This window comes from Encephalitozoon romaleae, chromosome II, assembly GCF_000280035.1.
Source record: "Encephalitozoon romaleae SJ-2008 chromosome II, complete sequence".
In the NCBI taxonomy this organism is placed as follows: Eukaryota; Fungi; Microsporidia; family Unikaryonidae; genus Encephalitozoon; species Encephalitozoon romaleae.
This window is the reverse complement of record NC_024897.1, coordinates 151718-173763: the sequence shown is the minus strand read 5'-3', so window position 1 is coordinate 173763 and position 22046 is coordinate 151718. Positions and strand designations below refer to the sequence as shown.

The following is a 22046-nucleotide window of genomic DNA, read 5'->3' as shown; positions in this document are numbered from 1 at the left end:
CCCTATACTCATATCCTGTTGCCCACTATTCTGAAGACCCTTTGGAATCATCTACAGTAAATACAACATTATCTCAATTGTTACTAATGAATACAATCATCTATTATATGCTTTTTCCAGTGTTGTATCCTCCTTGATATTTAAAAGAACAATCTAGATGGCCATCACATCAATAAGAATACTTCATATTCACAAGCTACAGAAGATCTGCTACAATTGATTATGCACTAGAGGCTAAATACATGAGTGGCTTCTACGTTCATATCATTATTGGCTGGTAAGTATTTTTACTTCTGAAAATAATTTATTCGATATCAAGAGCCTTTTGGCTAGCTATTGCTTTTCGCACAAGAAGATTTGCTTCATTTCTGCCTGTTTGACTTCCAATATCTTTTATACTATCTGTAATGGTCCAAAGGAAGGTCTTGAACTTTGGGTGAGAAATGCATATGTCTTTATGCAACCTGACCAGAGAAATAAATACTCTCGAAGCCAATATGGCATTCCAATGAAGACATTCATGCAACACATCTATAATGAGAATAACATCATGGGAGTTCATCAAGCATAAAAATCTATCAAGCTCACAAAAGTCTATATCCATCAAAACATTGAAAAAAGTCTTAATGTTGTCATCAGAAAGGTTTTTGGATAGTTCTTCGAGCCCCATCAAGAATCTGTCATATAACTTACAGTTCATTATCTTAGCCACTTTCATAACTTCTTCCTCATCGCTTTCCTCTTGCTCTCCTTTCTGGAATTCGTACTTATTCATACCGTAAAGATCTATATTGAACCTTCCACACGAAATCATTAAGTCTTTTCTTATCTTTAGCAGATTAGATTCATGATATTTGAATTCCTTAAGCTTTTCATATCTCCTAAAGTATTGAATTCTGCCAGAGGCAAACATGAATAAGTCTTTGTTCAAGTATTCTACGCTTTTCGAATCACCTATAAAACTTTTCCTGCATTCTCCAAATTGTGTTCCCCACATTTTGACTGTCTTGTCTGCACCACAGGTCAGAATCTCAGAGTTATCCAATGACAACTTCATTGACCTGACCGGCAGAGCATGTCCGTAAAGTGCAACCTTTAAACACAATCCGTCCATGTTATATATGTGCACCTTGCTATTCAAGAGGCCTACACACAACAAAGAGCCATCTTTCGATATTTCTATGGATGATATGGAGCTTTCTACATCCAGTGTTTTAAGAACTTTGTACGAGTTATCGTAGAACAGAATGGTATTGTCTTTTCCGATAATTAACTCTTCAGTGCCAGGGAAAACTGATGAGACCGGCCCTATACTTTCCTCTCTGATCAGGTCGTAATTCAAGATTGAATAGCAAGAGAATCCTTCATTCCCCCCGACAACGACGCAGTTATTCCATACGCACATACACTTTCCGTTCCTTATCTGTATGCTTCCAATTCTTTTCATCGTCTTCTTATCTAACATCCAGAACATTATGCATTCTTTAGAAAACGTAATTCCTTTTTCTCCACAAACCTCAAGCCCCAGGATTTCATTCCTGTGAAATCCAAATGAGTATGCCCTTCCATCCTCAACGTATTCCCAGCAGTTATCAATAGCAGCGAATACAAATCCACCGTTTGATGTTGTATCAAAATCAGAATATCTATCGCTGATCTTTACTGTCTCCTGATGCTTTAGTATAATCCTGTCTCTTCTGCTTATCTCGTAAATGTGTAACTTGCTTTTATTCTGAAGAAACACTTTGTCTTCCTTTATTTTTATATTCCTTAACTTCTTAAACTTATTGAAAGGGCGGGACGTCTTGTCTTCCAAATCATAGTAAATGCACTCACCATCCTTGAAGAATATTACTGCTTCATCCCCGACAGCAAAAACATCCTTTATGGGCTTTTCAAACATGTGCAAGCTTTTTATATGCTTATCTTCAAAATCCCAAATTCTTAATGTATTATCTGCGCAAACACCAACAACTATTTTAGAGTCGGAGAAAAATCCTTCGACGCATATATCATTTCCTTCATAGGATACTCTAACTTCTCCTCCGATTATGTCGTACAGAATGATGCTACCATCTGCAGATGAAGATAAAATATAGTCGCCAATCTTTGTAATCTTTGTGACTCTTCTGGAATGAGGCCGAAACGATATTATTTCTTCTGAATGTATTTGGACTGCTCCATTTTCATAACCTATGACCAGCAGATCATCAGAAAAGTCAAAGCTGGTTATTTTTTTCTTAAGAGTAGGTATACTTCTTTCAATTTCAGAAAATCTTATGTTCCATCCATTGAGCTGTTTACCAACAGAAATATATGCAATGCCCCCCACCTGCTTAACCAAGCTGTTCCTATCTGATACCTCTCCTATAGTGGCTAAATGTGTGAAGTCTGGCACAAAATCATCTTCTGGATTCTCCATTCTAAGGACTAAAGAATTAATTTTTAAGTTATTGGTAATCAAAAGTTTTATTTAGAATAAATGTGTACATGTTATGCCAAAGTAACTGAGTTCTTATGTTTTCTAAGTCTTCATCAAGATGTTTATTTACTACCCAAGCTCTGCTGCAATCTCTTCAAGCGCCCTAATTGTAAATTTCTTCGATGCAAATTTTAATTCTTTTTGGAATTTTAGATATCCTTCTAGTTCTTCATCCCGAACAAAATCCACTACAAACCCTGTCCTTCCAAACCTTCCGGACCTTCCTATCCTATGGATATAGGTTTGTGTCGATGCAATTCCTTTGTATATTGGAAGGTCATAGTTAACAATTAGATTGACTTGTGGAATGTCCATCCCTCTTGAGAAGACATCTGTTGTAAGAAGGATCTTGGATTTCGAAGATCTAAACTCTTCAACAGCTCTCTCTCTTTCCTCAATCTCTAAGTCGCCATGCAAGCATGACACAGAATGCAAGTCATCTTCTAATTTTTTCCTCAAGTAATTGACTGTTGCCTTTGAACTTACAAATATGATCATTTGACTAATTGAAAGATATTCATAAAGAGACTTCAATGCCTTTCTTTTGTTGTCCCCTTCTAATTCTATGTAGAATAACTTAATTTCGTCTGGCTTTCCGTTACGCTCCTCATACATTTTGATTGCATCAGGCGCATAAAATTCAATTGTTTGCTTAACTTGTTCAGAGTATGTTGCGGAAAAGAAAACAATCTGTGCCCCAGAAACAAGCTTGAGTATCCTGAAGGTCTGTGTTCCCATCATGTCTTTATCAAGAAGAATATCTGCCTCATCAAGGACTATAGTCCTAATCTCTTTATGATTCAGTTTTCCAAGATCAATGAGCTTCAGAATAGTTCCAGGGCTTCCAACAACAATCTCTCCCATAACAGAGTCCGTAGCTTTGTTTTTCAATGCTGAAAAAACTTTCATTCCAAGGGATTTGGCTAGACCCGAAATAACCTCGGTAACCTGTGTGCTTAGCTCTCTGGTGGGTGTAACTACTAATGCTTGGGTTCCTTCCCCAGCCCTTGTGTTTCCAAGGATCCCACAAGTGTAAGCTATCGTCTTTCCGGTCCCGCTTTTGCTTTGAACTACAACGTTATGTCCTCTAAGAATATGAGGTATTGCTGATTTTTGAATTAAGCTAGGCTTTTCGAATCCTTTGTTATATATAGCCTTTAAAAGCTCATCTGATAACCCCATATCTGAGAACTGCTCTGCAACTAAGAGCTTTCCTCTATCCGTTCCTACCCCACTAATATTTTCATCAAGCCCCGTCTCTATAGCAGTGGTGTCTCTCTTGATCATTGTAAATAGTTCTCTTGCAACCTCCTTATCATCTTGAATTAGGGATTTCTCTTCCATGCCTGGGGTTTAAAATACAACAAAATAAATCACACAGATACTCAGAAATAAGAAACATATATTCATAACAGGTAAGATTTGTGGTTCTTCGCAACGAGATTAGCTAGATTTTTTGACAATCTTGCTTAGAACATCCTCGTTTAGGTATGCACTGCAATCAAAAATCAGACATCTTGCGTTCTTTTTAAGGTCTTCAATATACGCATTCTGAATACTGTTTTTTTCTGAATCTTGGACAAAAATGAGAAGAAATAAGGCCATATAACATCTTGTTACTTCATCTACTGTATGGTAGGCTCTTACAATTAAGTCTAAAGGAATATCCAAACAGAAGTTCCTGGAAATCAGATTGATGAGTATTATCATCAGATATTTTCTTCTATTCAAAATCCTCATTTCTTCTCTTTTGTGCCTTGGAATGGATGGAACTGCATATGAAGAACTTTCTCTCTTCATATACCCAAGGATTCTGGGGCCTTTGCTTTTTACAAACTCTCTTAGAACAGCTTTCTTCAGGCACTCCTTGAAACTCGGACTTAAAGACAATCTCCCAACATTTGCCTCAAGCGTTGTATAGTTTGCTAATATTTCATAGTTTCTTCCTTTCCTTAATAAAATTCTAATAAAGTCTTCGCTTAGTTCAAACTCAGGACACTCCATCAAAAGAGAAAGTAGAAACTCATTCCACTTAACTATTCTTTTACTCATACATATTTGCAAAATAAATACTATTTTTTTAAGCTCGATGGATTTAGAAAGTCCAGGGTACCATTTGATTGGGATTCTCCCGAGTAACTCTATTATGGATTTTATTTTTGGTTTTATACAAGAAGAAGCATCGAATAATGTGCCTTCCATCAGAAGACCATCAAATATCACCATCAAAATTCTAAACAACCCTTCAAAGTCAACAAACGAGTACGGATTGAATACCTGGAATAATATTTCTAGTATCATATTGGATGCAGACACTGATATTTTCTTTCTGGACATTATCTGGATCATTTCTTCCAGGTGCCTAGACTCTTTCATATAGGTCTTGAATCTTTCATCAGTTATTGAATCAATTACCAACCTCAAAGATTCATCTATTTCATCATTATCCAGACCCTCAACGATGTAATCCATCTCATCTGTATATTTTATTTCCTGTATTCTATCCTTCATTTTCGCTATTTGAGAATGAAGGGGAAATAGCTTTGCCATGTTTTGCATCCCCAAAATGAACATCGATCATCACTTTCTTTGTCCAAAGAAACTCTTGAGGCTTTGTAACAAAAAGATTGACAAGGAGGTAATGAGAAATCTTCAGCTTTTAACGGAGAAGTTCCTATCAGACATAATACACAGATCTGCATTGCTATGCAAGCACAAAGGCAAGAGTGTTGTGGACAGTAGCGATATACGGTTTGTCATTGAAAAGGACTTTGACTATAGCTTTGGAGGAAGAGAAATCCAAGGCTCTACGGCATTACCAACTAGCGAACACTTAGAAAGAATGGCGGAGATTAGTAGGCAAAATAAATAAAGCAATTCTACTCTATCAGCGCGAATTTGCCAAGAAAAGTTTTAAAAGGAGCCCTAACATTGTTTTCTTACAAGAATGGAAGATGTATACAAGGGCATATTGGAATTTGCCAATGAGTTGAAGCTGCATTTCAGTGAAGATATAATTGACCAAATGTATAAGCTTTTGGATTCTGGGATGTGTCCAAAAAGCCTTATATTGCTCCTGAAAGAAATAAGAAATGAATTATCTGGAAGAATCAGATAGTGACACCAAAGACATTCAAGCCTACTTAGGGTGGCGTAGGCTTTGTATTAGCAAGAAAAATAAATATCTATTCATTGAAAGTTTGAGCCCTAATGTTGTGGACAACTGAAAAACTACGCCGATCGTTTTTAGATTATTTTACCTCGAAGTCACACAAAGTTGTAAGCTCAAGCTCTGTAATTCCTTATGAAGATGACACCTTGCTCTTTACAAACAGTGGGATGGTCCAGTTTAAGAAAAACTTACTTGGAGAGAGAAACGACCTGCGCCGAGCCTGTAGTGTGCAAAGATGCATCAGGGCAGGAGGGAAGCACAATGATCTAGATGATGTGGGGAAGGATACATATCATCATACATACTTTGAAATGATGGGGAACTGGTCATTTGGAGATTATTTTAAGGAAGAAGCAATAGGATTTGCCTGGGAGTTTTTAGTTGGGATACTTAAATTAAGCAAGGATAAATTATATGTCACGTATTATGACGAGCTAGATAAGGAGAGCCGAAGAATATGGCTCAAGTATCTTCCCTCTAACAGGATCATTCCAGCTTCATACAAAGACAATTTCTGGGAGATGGGGGATACGGGTCCATGCGGGCCCTGTACAGAGATACACTATGATAGGATCGGGAATAGGGATGCCTCCGAATTAGTGAACAAAGACGACCCCAATGTCATTGAAATTTGGAACATTGTATTTATAGAATACAATAGGACTGCCTCAGGGCTTGTCCCTCTTGAAAGAAAGTGTATAGATACGGGGATAGGGCTGGAGAGGCTTTTGAGCATACTCATTGATGTCAAGTCCAATTACCTGATAGATAGCTTTTCCACAATAATCAAGGCTATAGAAGGATGTTGCACTTCCAAGTATAAGGATTCTGAGGAAAGCGAGGATGTTGCCTTTAGAGTCATAGCCGACCATTGCAGAACCATAGCCGTTTGTATTCATGACAAGGTTGATTTCAGCAATGATGGAGTAGGGTACGTACTGAGGAGAATTCTGCGCAGAGCTGTTAGATATGCACACGAGGTTTTGAAATTGGAGGAAGGGGTTCTTGAAGAGCTGGTGCGGATTGCAGCGGGTACAATAGGAATAGATCTAGAATCGGCTGATTGTGTGAGCAGAGAAGAGGCTTTGTTTATGAAAACCTTAAAAAAAGGAATTGAGAGATTCAATAAGATTGTGGAGAATAATGACAAAATAAGTGGAGAGGACTTATTTTTACTGTATGATACATATGGATTTCCTATTGATTTGACAGAGTTGATGGCTAGGGAAAGGAACATCAAGATCGATTATACAAACTTCGAAAACTTTAGGCAAAAAGCAATTGAAGTCAGCAAGAAGTCTAAGGGAATGAAGATTAGTATTGATATGGACATGTGTTCCAAGTTTCCACCTACAGACGATTCTTCTAAGTATGAAAAGAATAATATAAATGTTGTACTTCTCTTCGCCATTGTAGGGAAAGATATTGTAACTGAACCAAGTGAAATACCTGAAAAGACAGAAGTTGGACTTGTGTTTGACAAGACTTGTTTTTATGCGGAATGTGGAGGCCAAGTTGGAGACACAGGAAAAATAACTTTTTATGATGGAGAGAAAATCACTGGAGTCTTCAATGTTACAGATACTCAGGCAATCAAGAGATTCGTTGTTCACAAAGGAACTCTGGAAGGAAGTGCATCATTCCAAGCCTTACAAACATATAACTACGAACTAAGAAGAAGAACAATGAGAAATCATACAGGAACACACTTACTGAACTTCTTTCTTCGTACCATAATCAAGACTGAGCAACGTGGAAGCCTCGTTGATCCAGACAAGCTACGATTTGATTTCGAGGGAAGAAAGTTAACAAATGAGGAACTAGAGGAGGTAGAAAAAAAAGTCAATGAATTCATTAAGAGTAATGCGAGAGTTGAATCTATTATTTTGGAAAAGAGTCAAGCTTTGGAGAATCCCAACATCGTTAGGATGAGGAATGAAGAATATCCTGAGGAGGTGAGGGTCATAACGATGAAAAATGATGGATTAGTTATTGAAGAGATGTGTGGAGGGACACATGTAACCAATGTTTCAGACATAGGGAGATTCAGGATTATCAATGAGACAGGGGTGTCAGCTAATACACGAAGAATAGTTGCAGTGACGGGGAAGAAAGCCCAAGAGCTCGATGAAGAAGCAGAGTCTTATCTGAGTAAGCTTAGTATCGGAGAGGTTGTCAACGTTGATAAGGCAATCCCATTATTCTACAAACAGAAGGTCGAAGCACTAAACCAAAAAAACAAAAAGAAGGGGGAGGAACTTAGCCGGGCCCAATATGCCAAGAATAAAAAAGAAATCACTGGATTGATAGCTGAAAGCAAAAATGTTTCAGGCTCAAATGCCAGAAATATGATTTACTACTACCACCCAACAGAGTCGTGCACTAGAAAAGACCTCACCAGATTCATAGGCCTTCTTTGCGGAGAAGCAGCAAAACATGATGTCGAATGTATTGTTTATACGTATATTGGGGAAGAATGCTTGATAGCTGCAAATGTATCAGATAATGAAGATTTGATAAAAAAAATCAACTCAAAATATCCAAAAGCTCACGTAAGGATTAGTAAGGACATGGTTCAAGGAAGCATCCATTCGAAAATAACTTATGAGGACGCCAGAGACTTGCTTCCTTGAAACAATAAACTAATGGTTCTTATATTGTGGCATTGTGCTTGAGATATTAAATTAAAATACATTTTTCCCTGAACTAAAATGAATTAATTTGGGCAGGAAAAAGTGGCTGGAGTGGGGTTCGAACCCACGCCTCCTGAGAGACTGGCACCTTAAGCCAGCGCCTTAGACCACTCGGCCATCCAACCTGAATACCCATCCCCACGCCGTCTTACAGGGACCATGGATCGTACGAGTACCTGAGATGAGAAAAAAGCATACCCAGATGGAGGAAACAAAGACATTGCTACAAGATCTTTGTGAGAAGTTCAAAAACCCTGCAGAAAAGAACATACTTATGGCTTTGGACAGCCAAAGAAAAGAAGAAAGGATGAAAATGGAGACGGTGACTAAGGCTCTCCAAGACAATGTCCAGCTTTTTAAAAAAAAGAATATTCAGCTTGAAGGAGAAGTAAGAAAATACTCCTATACCCACAGTAAAAAAAATGATGCATTCATAGAGATCAATAATGAAAAGTTAAAGCTTGCTAAGAAGATAGTTGAGCTTGAGGACGAAAACGAAAAAATAAAGGTAGGTATCATTATGGCAGATAAAAGTATTCAAGAAAAAGAAGAAAGACTGCGTACCCTTTCAAGGCCTTCCTTTAATGAAATATACCTTGAAATTGTTAAAGGATTTGGAATTGAGTTTCTTGAGGGAGATGGAAGAAAATATTGCCGGATAAAGAACAAGAAAATGAGTGATGTTTTTACAATTGATGTCGGTTCGAGTGCTTCCATGTTTGAAATCACTAACTCCATTTGGGAGAAGATTTGATTGGAGGACTCATAACAAATGCTTCTCAGAGTAAAATTTTATTGGTAATGGGTGTGTTTCTTTTAAATCAATCATTTTTGAAACATTACAAAGATGAATCTTTAGTAGTTAAGCGAAGAGCCCTCAGAAAACATGCAAGGAGGAATACAAGAAGAGGAAACTTTCCAAAAAAATATCAAGGAGGCTCTTGGAAACAAGCATGTAGCAAAGGACTTCTTTAACATACGCAAGGCCTCTGTCCCGCGTGATTTAAACGATGCAAAAAGGAGAATCCTCACTAATCTTGATAGATTTAAATTCCATTATTTTGCAATGGCAAGCATACTTACACTAATATATGTTTTGTACCGCTTAGAGCTAATTATTCTTATTGGAATTATTTCCATTACAGCGTATGCTTACAAGACTAAGCCAACACTGTTTAATATTGAGATGGAACCAAGGTCTGTATGTATAGCTGGGATTGTTGGGATCCTTATCTTTTTTATATTCTTCAAGGAAGCAATAGTAGGGCTTCTCGCGATATCCGCAATCTGTGGTATAATAATCTTGATCCATGCTGCATCACTTGAAGAAGATTTACAAAAGGATGAAGAGGTGTAAAGACGACTAATTAAAAGCTATTTCATGACTTTACTTAACACTTTCTTTTCCCCCTTGAAAGGACCACCGCCTTCAGGCATTTTTAACTTTGAAATGAAGCTCACATATGTAATCCGGGTAAGAAGGTATGTTATTAAGCCTGTCTTCAACTAAATATCCGATAAATTCAACCTCAGGCCCTCCCTTTCCTTCCTCCACAAATACAACTGGTAGCTCGCTATCGTAATAGGAGTAGAATTCTTCAATCATTTTACGTAGAACCTCATTTTCCTCTGTCTTGTCTGTAAATATAGCCTCTTTTAAGGATGTATCTACGTTTTCTCCAATGTAAATATATATCTTTTGAGAATTGTCCAAGACGTAGATTTCTTCGGAGTTAAGGGACTCGGCAGTAAGCTTAAGGGCCTTGATCTTATCCAGAGACTTGTCTATGTAGAAGTCGGTAAACGCAAACAGCCGTGGATAAAAAAACCTGAGGTTTTGTTCAACAGTAAAGCCTGTTACTTGAGATATGCTATCTCTGCTTGCGCTATTAGAGAAACAGCTATTCTTCAGCATGGATTGGTATATAAGAGGAATTAGCTTAATAGATTCTGGAAGAACAAATTGAGAGCTAGATGCTTCTTTACAGCAACTATTTCTATAGTATTTGAGAGACCGGCTGATGGAGTTTTCAACCTTCTTGCTATGTTCTTTGACAGTGTTTTCGTCCATTGCTATATATTTTGCATATATACATGATAGGGTGTCAAAGCTAAGGCCTGCATAAACCTCTGAGATTCTTGATGAAGCTTCAAAGCTGGTATTCATAACAAGAACTCGGCTTGAGCCGTCAAAACAGTAGAAGCTTAGTATCATCTGAACATACACTTTAGACTTATTTTTCAGAGACTCTTCGAGAGAGAAGGTTATTCCAAATGTGGTTTTATCATCCATTTGTGCGAAATCTTGAAACCCAAGATGCTCAAAAGCAGTATTTCCGTAGAAGCTTAATTTTCTTATGGCATCAGAAGTCTTTGCTTCAACCCTTACCTTATAAGAGCTTTTCATAGTCCCTAAATTCATCAAGTCAGTCGCTAGCTTCGAAAGGGTTTCAGACGTATATATAAAACTTCTACCAGTAGTTAGAGCACACAGCCTGGATGCTGGCGTCTTTTGCATTGAAAAGACACTCAGTGAGCACCCCACTTCAATGAGCTGTTTTGCTATCTCCTCTTCTTCTAGTTTTTCCTGAGTATTGGTAAATACTGCCATCTTCGACCCTTTGCAGTATCCTGTTATGGAAATACTAACTTTTAAGCAATCATTAAACCCATTCTTGAGGTTTCCTTTGCCCACAGGCATCTTTGTAGTATGTTCTATCAATAAGTCCATAAGCTCGTTATCTTCGACATCCATTAGGAATTCCGGAGAAATAAATGGAAGTTGAAGTTTGTCAGATAATAGAACCTCAGTAATTATCCTTCCAGATGCCTTGATTAATGAGATGGCATCAGAGAACAAAACAACAGCTATCTTCTTAAACAGAAATCGGAAGTTTTCATCCTTTATAAGATATCCAATAGCCTTCACAGCATGCTCCATTAATGTGGGAACAGTTGTATCAACCCCAAAAATGAACACTGGCCCATGAGCTATAGTAGTTCTGAACAAATTTTCGGAAACCATATTCCCTAGCTCGGCATTTCCAACCTTTACATTCTTTGTTCTAGTGACATATTCTATTGTGGAGTATCTTGTAACCTCATTGCTTATTCCTTCCTTTACTTGATTTTTTGAATCACAAATGTTACAATAGAAAACGGTTCCTTCTATCCTAGTAAATATATTGACATAACTTTGGCATTGCCAACACCTTACTGAAATCTCCTTATCTAGCTCGGTAGCCATGGCTTTTTGGTTAAATGGATTGAGGACAAGCCCAAAGGGAATTTCCATAGATTCAAACGTATCTGTGTCCGTAGGAAGAGTATACATGGTGGACCTTAGTAAGTTGGGATCCGTGTTTGTTGTCTCTGTGATGAAACAATTTGTTGTGCTAAGTGGAGGTGGCTGAATCGATGTATCGAAAGAGAAAAAAGACGCCTGGTCTTTCTCCAACTCCAAAGGAAAGTCTGGAATTTTCATCTTTGGTCTCCTTTGCCCCTCAAATGCTTTTGGAAACTGCTTGCTTGCCTGATGCATGGCCTGGGATGCAAAATCTCTTGAGTGCATATTATTTGAAGGGTTTTTTGTTTTTAGACAAATGCGATTAATAAAAGGGCGCTATAACCATTTGATTTAGATCCTTTGCATGTCGGTATAAATCGATGGTTATATCAGCATTCATGGTACATTAGGCCACAATTCCTTACACAGGTAACTTTCCTATGGGTGTAGGTAGAGGTAGCGATTTAAAGTAGGGATGCTTTATGGCATCATCGCAGTTGATTCTATTACATGGATTTAGAGTAAGAAGCCTTTCTAACAAATCTAATGCATCAGAAGATGCTGCTGAAAATAGAGAACCTAAGGATATCTTGGCATACTGCTGAAACTCAAGAAACTCAGGTAGGGTGGATACTCCCGGCCATTCCTTTTCTGTAGGTGTTCCAAGAGCTCTAAAGATCATATCTAATTGGTGAATATCTGTGTCACCTCCAAATAAAGGAACCCTCAAAAATAACTCCGCAAATACACATCCTACAGACCACATGTCAGAAGGGCTTCCATAGTCCCTCGATCCCATGAGAAGCTCCGGTGCTCTGTACCACCTAGTCACCGCCTGTGGTGTCATTTTATTTCTTATCCCCCTAGTAAGTCCGAAATCTGCCAGCTTAACCATTCCCTCAGCTGTAATAAGTATATTGTTCGGCTTGATATCCCGATGGATTATAAATAGCTTATGGCACTCATAAACCCCCCTCAATATCATTAGCATCCATGCCTTGATATCCCCAGGCATGATAATTTTATCGGTATTTCTTATTACATTCTCAAGATTGGTCTCAACGTATTCTAAAACTATGTGAACACACTTATCGTGTATAAAAGCATCCAATAGCTTAACAACATATTTACTACTTATTCTCTTCAGGGCCTTGATTTCCCTTATAGCACTTATCTCATGCCCCTGTGTGTACTTTGTCGGCTTTACTCTCTTTATCGCCACTGGAGTATCTTCTATTCTTGTCCCGGTGTTCACAAAAGGCTTGTCTTGAGGAAGAGCTCTATACCCAAGATATATTACTGCATATGTCCCTTCTCCTAACCTCTTCTCCTTGATATATGTTTTCATTCAGGGAAGCAAAAATCAAGCTTTAAAATAACGTTGGGATAATGTTTATTGGTTTTCCAGAAAAACCCTCTTGTATAGAGACATCATCACCTTATCTCCAGATTTTATAGGCTGGGTGAAATATCCTTTGAATGTTCCCTTTGTTCCTATGGGCTTCTTAATAAATCCCGTAATCTTCTTGTTCCGCATGTATAGCTGAATGTTTCGAAAGTACATGACCTCCTCCTTGCTACTGAACATACGCTTGACAAGGCTGTACCTCTTCTTATTCCTGAATGGTATTCCCTGGAGCACTGCCTCTTCAAAAATAATTCTATCTCCTACAAACCCGTTCATTCCAACCGAAGCAAATGTTGATGCAGACAACTCTCCCAGTACAGATTTTTTGTATATGAGAACTCTAGATAATCCAAAAGCAATCGGCCCAATAAAGCTGATAACTCCAGATTCAAGCTCTTTTTGCCTTTTGAAAACCTTGTGGTTTAAATTCCGGGTAATCATCGGACGTACATTAATAATCTTATGCCCTAGATCAACAACCATGTCTTCCTCCCCTAATGCCTCTTGCCCCTCAAAGTAAAAGTTGTGTATTGTCTTCTGATCCTCATATTCATAGCATCCAAATAGCACACATATCTGCTCTTCAAGAAGCCCTTCATATCTGAGCTTTATCCTTACCATCTGATTATTGGGAATTATACTGTTCTGTCCGCTAACAAGCTTCTCAGCTCTTTTGAAGTCGTCAAAAAATACAAGTCTTTTGTAATGCTCTGGAAAATTACATGATCTAAAGTTGCACGTAGAAAGGTTTCTTATTCCTCTATACCCAGAATACTTATCTATAAGCGAGGGACGATCTTCTCCAGACGATTCATCCTCTATGACAGACTCATCATCAGAATCATTTTCCTTTACATCAGAATCATTGCAAGCAGATGTCAAGGATTCGGAGTCATATTCCTCCTCTGACCTCTCTACATCGGTGTGAAAAGTTCCTCTAAGATCAGTCCCTGAACACAAATCACCCCCCTTATATACTCTATCACCAAGAACTTCTTCAATGATCATCTCATATCGCCCATTGACAATCACTTTGTCAGTTAGGAACCCACGTTTCAGGAACCCTTCAACATAGAAGTACTCTCCATCGCAATAAACTTTGTTTGGTACAATGTATGGTCTTTTACAAACAGACGTATTTCTAATTCTCACATTGCTTAAAGCTCCCATCAATTCATCTATCTCAACTAGTCGCTCCTTCGGGAAATGCTTCTTTATAAACCTTTTAGCTGTATCTTTTAGGCCTTGATTGGCTATGCAAAACAAGCAGCTTGGAACAAACTTCTTGATTATCTTAAGCCTGCTGTCTTCCAATTCGTTGGAATTGACAAAAAACACCACTACATCACTTGCTCTACAAGTATACCCTAATTGAAGTTCATTAAGCTCGTCTGTAGGCTTAAATAAGAAATTCATCTTATGCTCTTCCGAAAAGAACAATCCCCCTTCTCCATGCAAGTATTTGTCAAAATAGTTTCCGCAGTCTCCTCCTAGTGAAACAATAGAAACCACCATGTAGGGTCCATTGGGCAGCGAATACACAGTCTTCGACTCCTTTATCTTCGCAACACTATCAATGGTCTTCATCCTGGTTCGATTCCTCCTATCCTTAGCTTTCATAAGCTCCTGGGGATTCAAAATCGTAAAAATTTGGTTCCTTTTTTGCTCAAACTTTGAGATATTGTATCATCATTTTATTCTCTTAAGTATCCTTCTCTTCTAGTAGCTGGTTAACAGCATCGAAGAAATCAGACCTTCCGCTCCCTGTATGTGAAGAAATAGATACAGATTTTACCGAGTTGTAAAACTCCTCAAAGTAAAGAGCCATTGACCCCAAAATAGGAGAAAATATGTTGTCTTCATTCAATGAATCCCGGAAGCTTTCATAATCAGAGATCCACTCTTCAAGAACCTCACTCCTAGATAGATCCTTCTTATTGAAGAGACATAGTGCCTCAACCTCGTACCTACACATCAAGGAAGCTGCATACATCATGTTTGAAATGAATACAGCGTGTTTGTGCGAAGATACAGAATCAACTACATATACGAGGATAACGTTTCCAATGGTCTTCAGTGTCTCAATAAGCATGTACCCTGGAGATGACCATGTAAATGCCTCAATTTGCCCAGGAGTATCTATAATAACATATTCTTCCTTTATCTTGTCAATATACTCCCCGATATTCAAAAGGAATAAGTTCAAGCATGTAGTAATCCCACCGTTAGGCCCTAGATTATATTTCTCCATCGTCTCGTGATAATCCACAACATCTCTTATATCAAGATTTAAAGGCATCTTTGCATTCACAACTGCAGGATCCAAGTTGATTGAGTATATGTATGAATTCAATCCAGTATCCGGATTTACTCTGCAATTATCCTGGGAGATCCATGAGTATAGTCTTTGGCAAAAGGTTGTCTTCCCACTTCCTGCCATTCCAACCACCACAAAAATTTTTCTTTTTGCCCCAACTTCTTCCTTCTTCTCAGATTCCTTTGGACTCATATTGGGGATTTTGTAATTCCCTCATTTCATCATAGTGGTAGAATCTAAAAGCCTCATCTATTCACCATATCCTTCGCAACCCCCTCTACTTTAGACCTTATCAGCTCTCCTTGCTCAGTACATCTATGAACAAGCTTCTCAGTGGCTTCAGCAAGAAGAGAAAAATCCATCTCCCCACTAAAATGTACCTGCATGATTCTTTTCCTATGAATCATATACACCATGTGTAGCGAATGTAGATCAGGTCCCTCTGTAAGTGCAATCCTATCTTTTCCCGCATATACTGTACTAGAGCAAATAGTATCTACAACTCTAATCCCAGATAATATAACACATATGGAAAATGAGTTGATAAGGCAAGAAAGCAGGTCCTCCCCATGCCTCAAAGTATGAAAGGATACCTTAATCTTTGTAGACCGGGCCTTTGATGAAAGTAGAGAATTCGCAATAGAGGAAATCGGTGAGCGGATCTCCAAGGGAATCATTTCCGAAAAATTTACCTCAACCCAGGGATCCGTCTCTCCCTTCTGTTCAAAATGTATGCAGCATATAGCCGATGTTTTATTGGTCTTTAAGTAGCAAGATGAAAGAGCCTTCCCTACTAGCCCAGTCTTTATTTCCATAAGGGCTTACCAAATCCAATAGTTGTAAACTTCGCTGCAAGGACCGTAGAAACCCTTGGAATAAAAGAAACCTGACCATAACAATTAGTCACAAACATTTAGCTTTTTGCATATTCTTTCTATCTCTTCATAAACATCTTCAAAGTGCGGGGATTCATCTACCCCTTTTGTAAAGATTATATTCTCCATATCTTCTGCTCGGTATACAGGCTTTACATCAACAAAGTATCTGACAATATCCCCCAGCTTCTCCAGAACAACTCTTATTTCTCCCTCAGGATCATCAGTTTCTTTCACAGTGCTTATAATCGCCACCTTGTATCCTTCGGGTGTGGACTTCTCTTCAGGTCCCAATATAACAACAAAAATGTCATTCTTTCTTCCTAACTCTCCTTTCAAGAAAATTATTTGTGCTGAAGAAGCTCCTCTTGTTACGCAAGCGGCATCTCCTCGTATCACGCATATTCCTCTTATAATCTCATACAAAACCACACTCTTCTGGAAGTAAGATTGATCGGAAATTATCTTTCCTGCTTTTATTTTCAGAACTTTTTTGTTAACAGGCTCTTGAACATGGATCTCCATATTTTCTTCATTAATTTCCAGTATCTCCGCATTTATCATTATTTCTCCTCCTTTTGTGCAGCAGCTTCGGGCAAATCCCTGTGCAATCTCAGAAAGCCCATATCTTGGGTATAAATAGGGCGACTCCATTGAATTCTCGTAGCATATAATCGATCTTACATATGTTACAATCTTGTCAAACGTCTCTCTTGGATCCCTGTCCAAATAAGAATCGTCAAGATTCAAAGCTATCCCGTGGCCTATGAGCTCCATCGACTCTTCTGTAAGTCCATATTCTTTGAATTCTTCTCTCATAGTGTTTTTAAACTTGTATGGCTTTCCCTTCATTGCAGCCCTTGCATAGTCCCGAACATTCCAGAAGAATCTCATGACCTTTGGCTTCTGCCATATCCCTATCAATCCAGTTGTCATCGACTGAGCTTCATTCGTTGGAACAGAATACAATTTCTTCTTCCAAAGAAAGGATCCAGGAATTCTGCAAAACTCCAAATACTCATCAATTCCATATCTGACTAGCATCTTCAGCATTTTGCTATCTGCAAGAAACAACTTCGGTGTCAGATCTATCGAAAACTCAGAATCGTAGGTCTTCAGCTCTGGAATGGTATTTAAGTTTCGAAAATATGTCTCTAACTCTGTATACCTTAGCGTTGCAAAGTCAGATCCATACATCGGGTTTCTGTCTATTAGAATAACCTTTTTGTTTTTTCCAGCTAAAATGCATCCGACTGCACACTCTACCAGTCCTGTCCCCAGAATAACAAAATCGTATTCATGGTCTGTAATCATTCAGGATTTGTTTTTATTTTTCTCAATTGTATTATCCAACTTTCTTCAGTAAATAAAATAGGAAGCCAAATATATTTAATAACAGACGGCATGAAAGCCTCACCGGCATCTTACAGGGAAGCATTATCACTACAATCCTGGTATTGCACCGCCATCGGAATTGTTTTCTTCATCATCAAATCCTCCAGCAGAAACTTCAGCATTTTCGTCTGGTCTTGGCCTAACCCAGAACCTCACGCTTTGGTCTACAGACCCAGATGCCAAAATGTGTCCTACCGGATGATAGTCTAACGACCACACAGTGCCTTCATGCCCCTCCTCAATAACCTCCAAAGGTACCTGAGTATATGCTTGCCAAAAATAAATCCCTCCTTCTGTACCTCCACTCACAAACATATCTGGAATACAGGGATGTGTTCCTATTGATGTAACTTCCTTCCTGTGATTTTTATAAGTGAACACATCAACCATTGTCCTAATGTCCACCATCTTTATTACTTGATCTTTTCCTCCTGTGAGAAGATAGTTCTCATCGCCCATCCATTTCAAGGCTAGTATTGTATTCTTATGATGGTGTAAAGTGCACAATTCCTCAGCAGTACGTGGGTCCCACATCTTGACAAGATTATCTTTTCCGGCACTGGCTATTAGAGACTTGTATTTGTGCCACTGTGCAGCTCTTACATCCCAGTTGTGTCCTCGAAGGACAGACTCCTCCTTTGCCTCAATAGAGTCCCAAACTTTTATTGTAGAGTCATCAGAGGCCGAGCAGAATTTGCTGTCGTTGTGAGAAAACGAAAGGTCTCTCACTGCTTCTGCATGGCCTTGTATTATCTGGATATTGTTCATCGATGGATGCCAGTACTTAATTATTCCGAAATTATCTGAAGAAATCAAAAATGATCCTGAAGGTGACCAAGCCATTCCTCTGACAGGTGATTCATGTGCTTGTAGAATAGTTTCAAAATTGCATCCATACCCGTTCCATAGTGTAAATTCTCCCGTGGCTGTACCACTCATTAATCTTCTCCCATCAGGAGTCCATCTAACAATGTTCACTGGGCATTTAACTTTATTGACACTGATATGCTCAATCTTTGTCGTAAACAGGCTAGGGATGTCATTATAGCACAGCTCTGGCGACTTCAGGTTGAGGATCTGGGGAGACAATTCAAAGCTTGTATTAACTTGTAAAGGATCTAATCTTCTTCTCACCCTTTGGATGCAAATTCCCGAGGTGTAATCCACGACCTTTCTTTCTTGCAAAACCCTCATCCTCTTTCCATCATAGACGAACTTCGGATTCTGAAATCTTGCACTTATAAGCTCCTTTATATTCACACCATCCTCATTCATCCAAAGCTAACACGGAAGGGGTCGGCAAAATTAGCATAACCATACACATTTTTAATAAAAGATACAAGGTATCTTTCAGTTCTTAGCTTTTTTCAGAGCCTCTCGATCATAAATCTTTTGTTTGTTGTTATAGTTAAAGATACTCCTTTTACAAAAATATGTCGAAAATGATACCTCTCCATCACTACTGTTCTTTCTCTCTGCTCTTTGCATGAACTTCAGACCTTTTAATTTCTCGCTGATCCCACTCATCCTGGGAGAAAAATATTTTTGATTATCATACACAGATCATTTCAGAAAAAACTCTATTATGTCATCGGCGTTCTTCCGGGATATCTTCTTTCCTTCCACCTCAAATTCATAGAGCTTTCCTGGCCCATTGTTTTTAACTTTTCCAATCAATTCCCCAATTGTCTTATAAAACTCAGCCAATGCCCAAGCTTTTTTATGGCCCATTCCTTTAATGGAAAGTAGGGATATGTAGAGCAAGTATGTCTGGGTTCTCCCTTTTCCTTTGGCGCCCTTGTCAATAAAACTTCCATAACTCATCTCCATCTCTCCATCAGAACTCTCACAGGGCTTTAGGTACTCTTCACATTCTTCATCCTTCTTTAATCTATCTGGAGCCTCAAGCCCTTTTTCATATCCTTTTCTTACCTCACAGTCTATCATGTGAATAACAGAGCCCGTCTGAGTTATGTCCTTCGTTTCTATAACAATAAATCCCTCTAGTTTCGTTGTCGCCAAACACGACATCACAAGCCCCTTCCCCACGCTTTGCATATGGGTGCTCTTCAATCCCTCTACGATGTAAAAGATCTTCTTTATTCCAGTACTTTTTAATCTATTCTTTTGTTCCTTGAATCTGCCATCCATTATACTACTCACAAAATCACTTCCTTTCTTCCTCTCTATTATAAACCCACATACCTTCTCGCCTCTAATCCAAAGGAAATCTCCAACTTCAAGAATTCGGGTATCATGCCTAATTTTCTTCGATTCAAAATATTCTTGGAAAAATAATCTAAACTTTCTGCTTTTTATTTCTCTAGCATCTATTATAAGTGTAACTTCCTCCTCTTCTTCTTCAATGGCAGATGTATTCGCAAACATAGTTGTTGCTAGCTCTCTTCCTTCATCTGTAAGATAGAATTTAGATCTTCCTTCCTTATACACAATTCCCTTTTTTGTTAATGTTTTCATAGATGACCAAGCAGAGTGCCTAGCAGTAAAATCAAATTCAGAGTCGCAATAATTTCTTCCTATATGTGCTATCTCGTGTTTGGTAATCCCCTCCCTTATCCACAGTGCCTTCATTATCCCATAGCTTCCTGTTCTATATCCAGGGACATATTTTCTCTTCCTAGGAATACGGATCCTCTTTTCCTCATCTGCATCATTCCCAAGGCTATAACCCAACATGTCTCTACTACTTAACTTTTTCTTCGTCTCATCATATGCATCTGGCGAAAGAATATTTGAATATTTCTCAAGATCATCTTCTGTCTTTATACTTTCTACAACTTTTTTATCTACAAACTCCTGTATCCTTTTAATTGTTTTGCTTCCTGCCCCCTTTATACTCTTCAAACCGTCCAATGAGTATAAAGGTTCCTCAATTCTATTCAATTCTTGAGCTATTTTCTTGTATGAATATCTTGATTTCATATTTCTTGATGATGATAAATGGGACAAAAAGTCCACAGCTGACTTTACTAGTTGAGTTAGGTCCAGCTGGCCCTTAGACATCTTACTCAAGGGCTTTCTATTAAATAATATTTAAGAATCACTTGACTTTATTCATTTCATTTTCAATCAATTTCATTCTTTCAATCAGCGTAGGATGGGTATGCACAACTGCAGAATAAAGTGGATCGGGCTCCATGTTGCTGCTGTTCTTCTCAAAAAGCTTGATCAGTCCAGAAGAGAGCTTCTTTCCATATCCAAGTGACACGGCAAACCTATCTGCCTGGCCTTCAAAGTACCTAGATATAAAGTTTCTTAGTGTGTCAATAGGAACGCTTAGCGCCCCAATTATCATAAGGAAGTAAATACATCTTACCAGTAGTGGCAGGTCCCCGGCGAGTACAAGTCTCTCAAAGGACTTAGAGTTCAATGAAATATTCAATACATACAGATAGAACAGTTGTATAAGAAGAACTATAGATGCCATTTTCATGACATGGTTGTACTTCCAATGACCAAACTCATGACATAAAATAGCAAGCACCTCCTCCTCATCAGTCTGTTTTAGTAGAGTGTCGTATATCACAACTCTCTTTTCCTTAGTTATTCCTATAAAGTAAGCATTCGAGTGCCCAGATCTCTTCGATGCATCCATCACTAGTATTTTCTTAGCACAGAAACCAACCTTCTTTGCTAGTTCTTCGATCTTTGTCTTAAGGTCGGATTCCTCCATCTCCTCAAACTTGTTGAACAGAGGTTGAATAACAATAGGATACACAACGACGAGGACTATCTGAAATATGGCCATGAAAACCCACAGATAGAGATAGAAGGATGTTTTATGATATATTCTGATTATCTTTGTTGCAACATAAGAGAATGGCCCAAATATAACCGTAATTACAAGTGACATCTTCAGAAAGTCCATCAGGAATGTTGACAATGTTGTCTTGTTGAATCCATGCTTGGCCTCGATGTAGAATGTTGAAATAACCTCAAGTGGAAGATCACAAAGCCTTTGGAAGTGAGCATACCCCATCAGAAATAGTGCATCTCCGTACCAATTATTCATGAAGTATTTGCTGCTATATACTTTCTCAAGTGTTCCTTGGTTGATCAAATAGAGATCTCGTGCAAGAAGAAGGGTAAGCTCAAAAATAGACATGGATAACTTATCTCTGTTATATTCCTTTGTCTTCTTTATTTGATCGGGCGTTGCAAGCTTGAGATAGGTTCTGGACGGTGGCTTAGATAGCTGTCTTAACTCTCGAGTCTTTAGGTAAACTACAAAAATATAATTCATTATGGAAATCCCTAGCAAAAAGTTTCCTGCCATTAAGGGCTGGGATAATACAAAATAAACATAGAAATGCCATCTTAATGAATATTTAGGTACTTGCTCCACTCTAAATAATGATAGAATATAGCAAAGCATATTTTCTAATTAAGGAAGATTG

The 22046-nt window shown here is 38.3% G+C and overlaps 16 protein-coding genes and 1 non-coding gene across 17 annotated transcripts; 4 read left to right on the top strand and 13 right to left on the bottom strand.

The window, feature by feature from the left end:
* Positions 1-304: 304 nt before the first annotated feature.
* EROM_021440 (hypothetical protein) lies at positions 305-2422 on the bottom strand (the record flags this gene model as incomplete). Its single annotated transcript, XM_009265841.1, has 1 exon — positions 305-2422. The coding sequence occupies one exon, from the start codon at positions 2420-2422 to the stop codon at positions 305-307; it is 2118 nt and encodes a 705-aa protein (XP_009264116.1).
* Positions 2423-2551: 129 nt separating this feature from the next.
* Positions 2552-3826, bottom strand: EROM_021430 (ATP-dependent RNA helicase; the record flags this gene model as incomplete). Its single annotated transcript, XM_009265840.1, has 1 exon — positions 2552-3826. One exon carries the CDS (start codon positions 3824-3826, stop codon positions 2552-2554), a length of 1275 nt encoding a protein of 424 aa, XP_009264115.1.
* Positions 3827-3925: 99 nt separating this feature from the next.
* Positions 3926-5056, bottom strand: EROM_021420 (hypothetical protein; the record flags this gene model as incomplete). Its single annotated transcript, XM_009265839.1, has 1 exon — positions 3926-5056. One exon carries the CDS (start codon positions 5054-5056, stop codon positions 3926-3928), a length of 1131 nt encoding a protein of 376 aa, XP_009264114.1.
* Positions 5049-5354, top strand: EROM_021410 (putative transcription initiation factor TFIID; the record flags this gene model as incomplete). The annotated part of the gene is made up of 1 exon (XM_009265838.1): positions 5049-5354. One exon carries the CDS (start codon positions 5049-5051, stop codon positions 5352-5354), a length of 306 nt encoding a protein of 101 aa, XP_009264113.1.
* Positions 5355-5692: 338 nt separating this feature from the next.
* EROM_021400 (alanyl-tRNA synthethase) lies at positions 5693-8287 on the top strand (the record flags this gene model as incomplete). The annotated part of the gene is made up of 1 exon (XM_009265837.1): positions 5693-8287. One exon carries the CDS (start codon positions 5693-5695, stop codon positions 8285-8287), a length of 2595 nt encoding a protein of 864 aa, XP_009264112.1.
* Positions 8288-8390: 103 nt separating this feature from the next.
* Positions 8391-8472, bottom strand: EROM_021445. Its single transcript has one exon. It is a non-coding gene; the product is annotated as a tRNA-Leu (tRNA).
* Positions 8473-8549: 77 nt separating this feature from the next.
* EROM_021390 (hypothetical protein) lies at positions 8550-9101 on the top strand (the record flags this gene model as incomplete). Its single annotated transcript, XM_009265836.1, has 1 exon — positions 8550-9101. The coding sequence occupies one exon, from the start codon at positions 8550-8552 to the stop codon at positions 9099-9101; it is 552 nt and encodes a 183-aa protein (XP_009264111.1).
* Positions 9102-9233: 132 nt separating this feature from the next.
* EROM_021380 (prenylated rab acceptor 1-like protein) lies at positions 9234-9704 on the top strand (the record flags this gene model as incomplete). Its single annotated transcript, XM_009265835.1, has 1 exon — positions 9234-9704. The coding sequence occupies one exon, from the start codon at positions 9234-9236 to the stop codon at positions 9702-9704; it is 471 nt and encodes a 156-aa protein (XP_009264110.1).
* A 72-nt stretch (positions 9705-9776) lies between these two features.
* EROM_021370 (Vesicle coat complex COPII subunit Sec24) lies at positions 9777-11918 on the bottom strand (the record flags this gene model as incomplete). The annotated part of the gene is made up of 1 exon (XM_009265834.1): positions 9777-11918. One exon carries the CDS (start codon positions 11916-11918, stop codon positions 9777-9779), a length of 2142 nt encoding a protein of 713 aa, XP_009264109.1.
* Positions 11919-12054: 136 nt separating this feature from the next.
* EROM_021360 (Kin28-like Ser/Thr protein kinase) lies at positions 12055-12981 on the bottom strand (the record flags this gene model as incomplete). The annotated part of the gene is made up of 1 exon (XM_009265833.1): positions 12055-12981. The coding sequence occupies one exon, from the start codon at positions 12979-12981 to the stop codon at positions 12055-12057; it is 927 nt and encodes a 308-aa protein (XP_009264108.1).
* A 45-nt stretch (positions 12982-13026) lies between these two features.
* EROM_021350 (hypothetical protein) lies at positions 13027-14661 on the bottom strand (the record flags this gene model as incomplete). Its single annotated transcript, XM_009265832.1, has 1 exon — positions 13027-14661. The coding sequence occupies one exon, from the start codon at positions 14659-14661 to the stop codon at positions 13027-13029; it is 1635 nt and encodes a 544-aa protein (XP_009264107.1).
* An 82-nt stretch (positions 14662-14743) lies between these two features.
* Positions 14744-15550, bottom strand: EROM_021340 (conserved hypothetical ATP binding protein; the record flags this gene model as incomplete). Its single annotated transcript, XM_009265831.1, has 1 exon — positions 14744-15550. The coding sequence occupies one exon, from the start codon at positions 15548-15550 to the stop codon at positions 14744-14746; it is 807 nt and encodes a 268-aa protein (XP_009264106.1).
* Positions 15551-15603: 53 nt separating this feature from the next.
* On the bottom strand, positions 15604-16173 carry EROM_021330 (hypothetical protein; the record flags this gene model as incomplete). The annotated part of the gene is made up of 1 exon (XM_009265830.1): positions 15604-16173. One exon carries the CDS (start codon positions 16171-16173, stop codon positions 15604-15606), a length of 570 nt encoding a protein of 189 aa, XP_009264105.1.
* An 84-nt stretch (positions 16174-16257) lies between these two features.
* Positions 16258-17547, bottom strand: EROM_021320 (RAB protein geranylgeranyltransferase component A; the record flags this gene model as incomplete). The annotated part of the gene is made up of 1 exon (XM_009265829.1): positions 16258-17547. The coding sequence occupies one exon, from the start codon at positions 17545-17547 to the stop codon at positions 16258-16260; it is 1290 nt and encodes a 429-aa protein (XP_009264104.1).
* Positions 17548-17676: 129 nt separating this feature from the next.
* Positions 17677-18903, bottom strand: EROM_021310 (WD40 domain-containing protein; the record flags this gene model as incomplete). Its single annotated transcript, XM_009265828.1, has 1 exon — positions 17677-18903. The coding sequence occupies one exon, from the start codon at positions 18901-18903 to the stop codon at positions 17677-17679; it is 1227 nt and encodes a 408-aa protein (XP_009264103.1).
* Positions 18904-19191: 288 nt separating this feature from the next.
* On the bottom strand, positions 19192-20652 carry EROM_021300 (Ercc4-type nuclease; the record flags this gene model as incomplete). The annotated part of the gene is made up of 1 exon (XM_009265827.1): positions 19192-20652. The coding sequence occupies one exon, from the start codon at positions 20650-20652 to the stop codon at positions 19192-19194; it is 1461 nt and encodes a 486-aa protein (XP_009264102.1).
* Positions 20653-20689: 37 nt separating this feature from the next.
* Positions 20690-21925, bottom strand: EROM_021290 (CAAX prenyl protease 1; the record flags this gene model as incomplete). Its single annotated transcript, XM_009265826.1, has 1 exon — positions 20690-21925. One exon carries the CDS (start codon positions 21923-21925, stop codon positions 20690-20692), a length of 1236 nt encoding a protein of 411 aa, XP_009264101.1.
* Between the last annotated feature and the right edge of the window lie 121 nt (positions 21926-22046).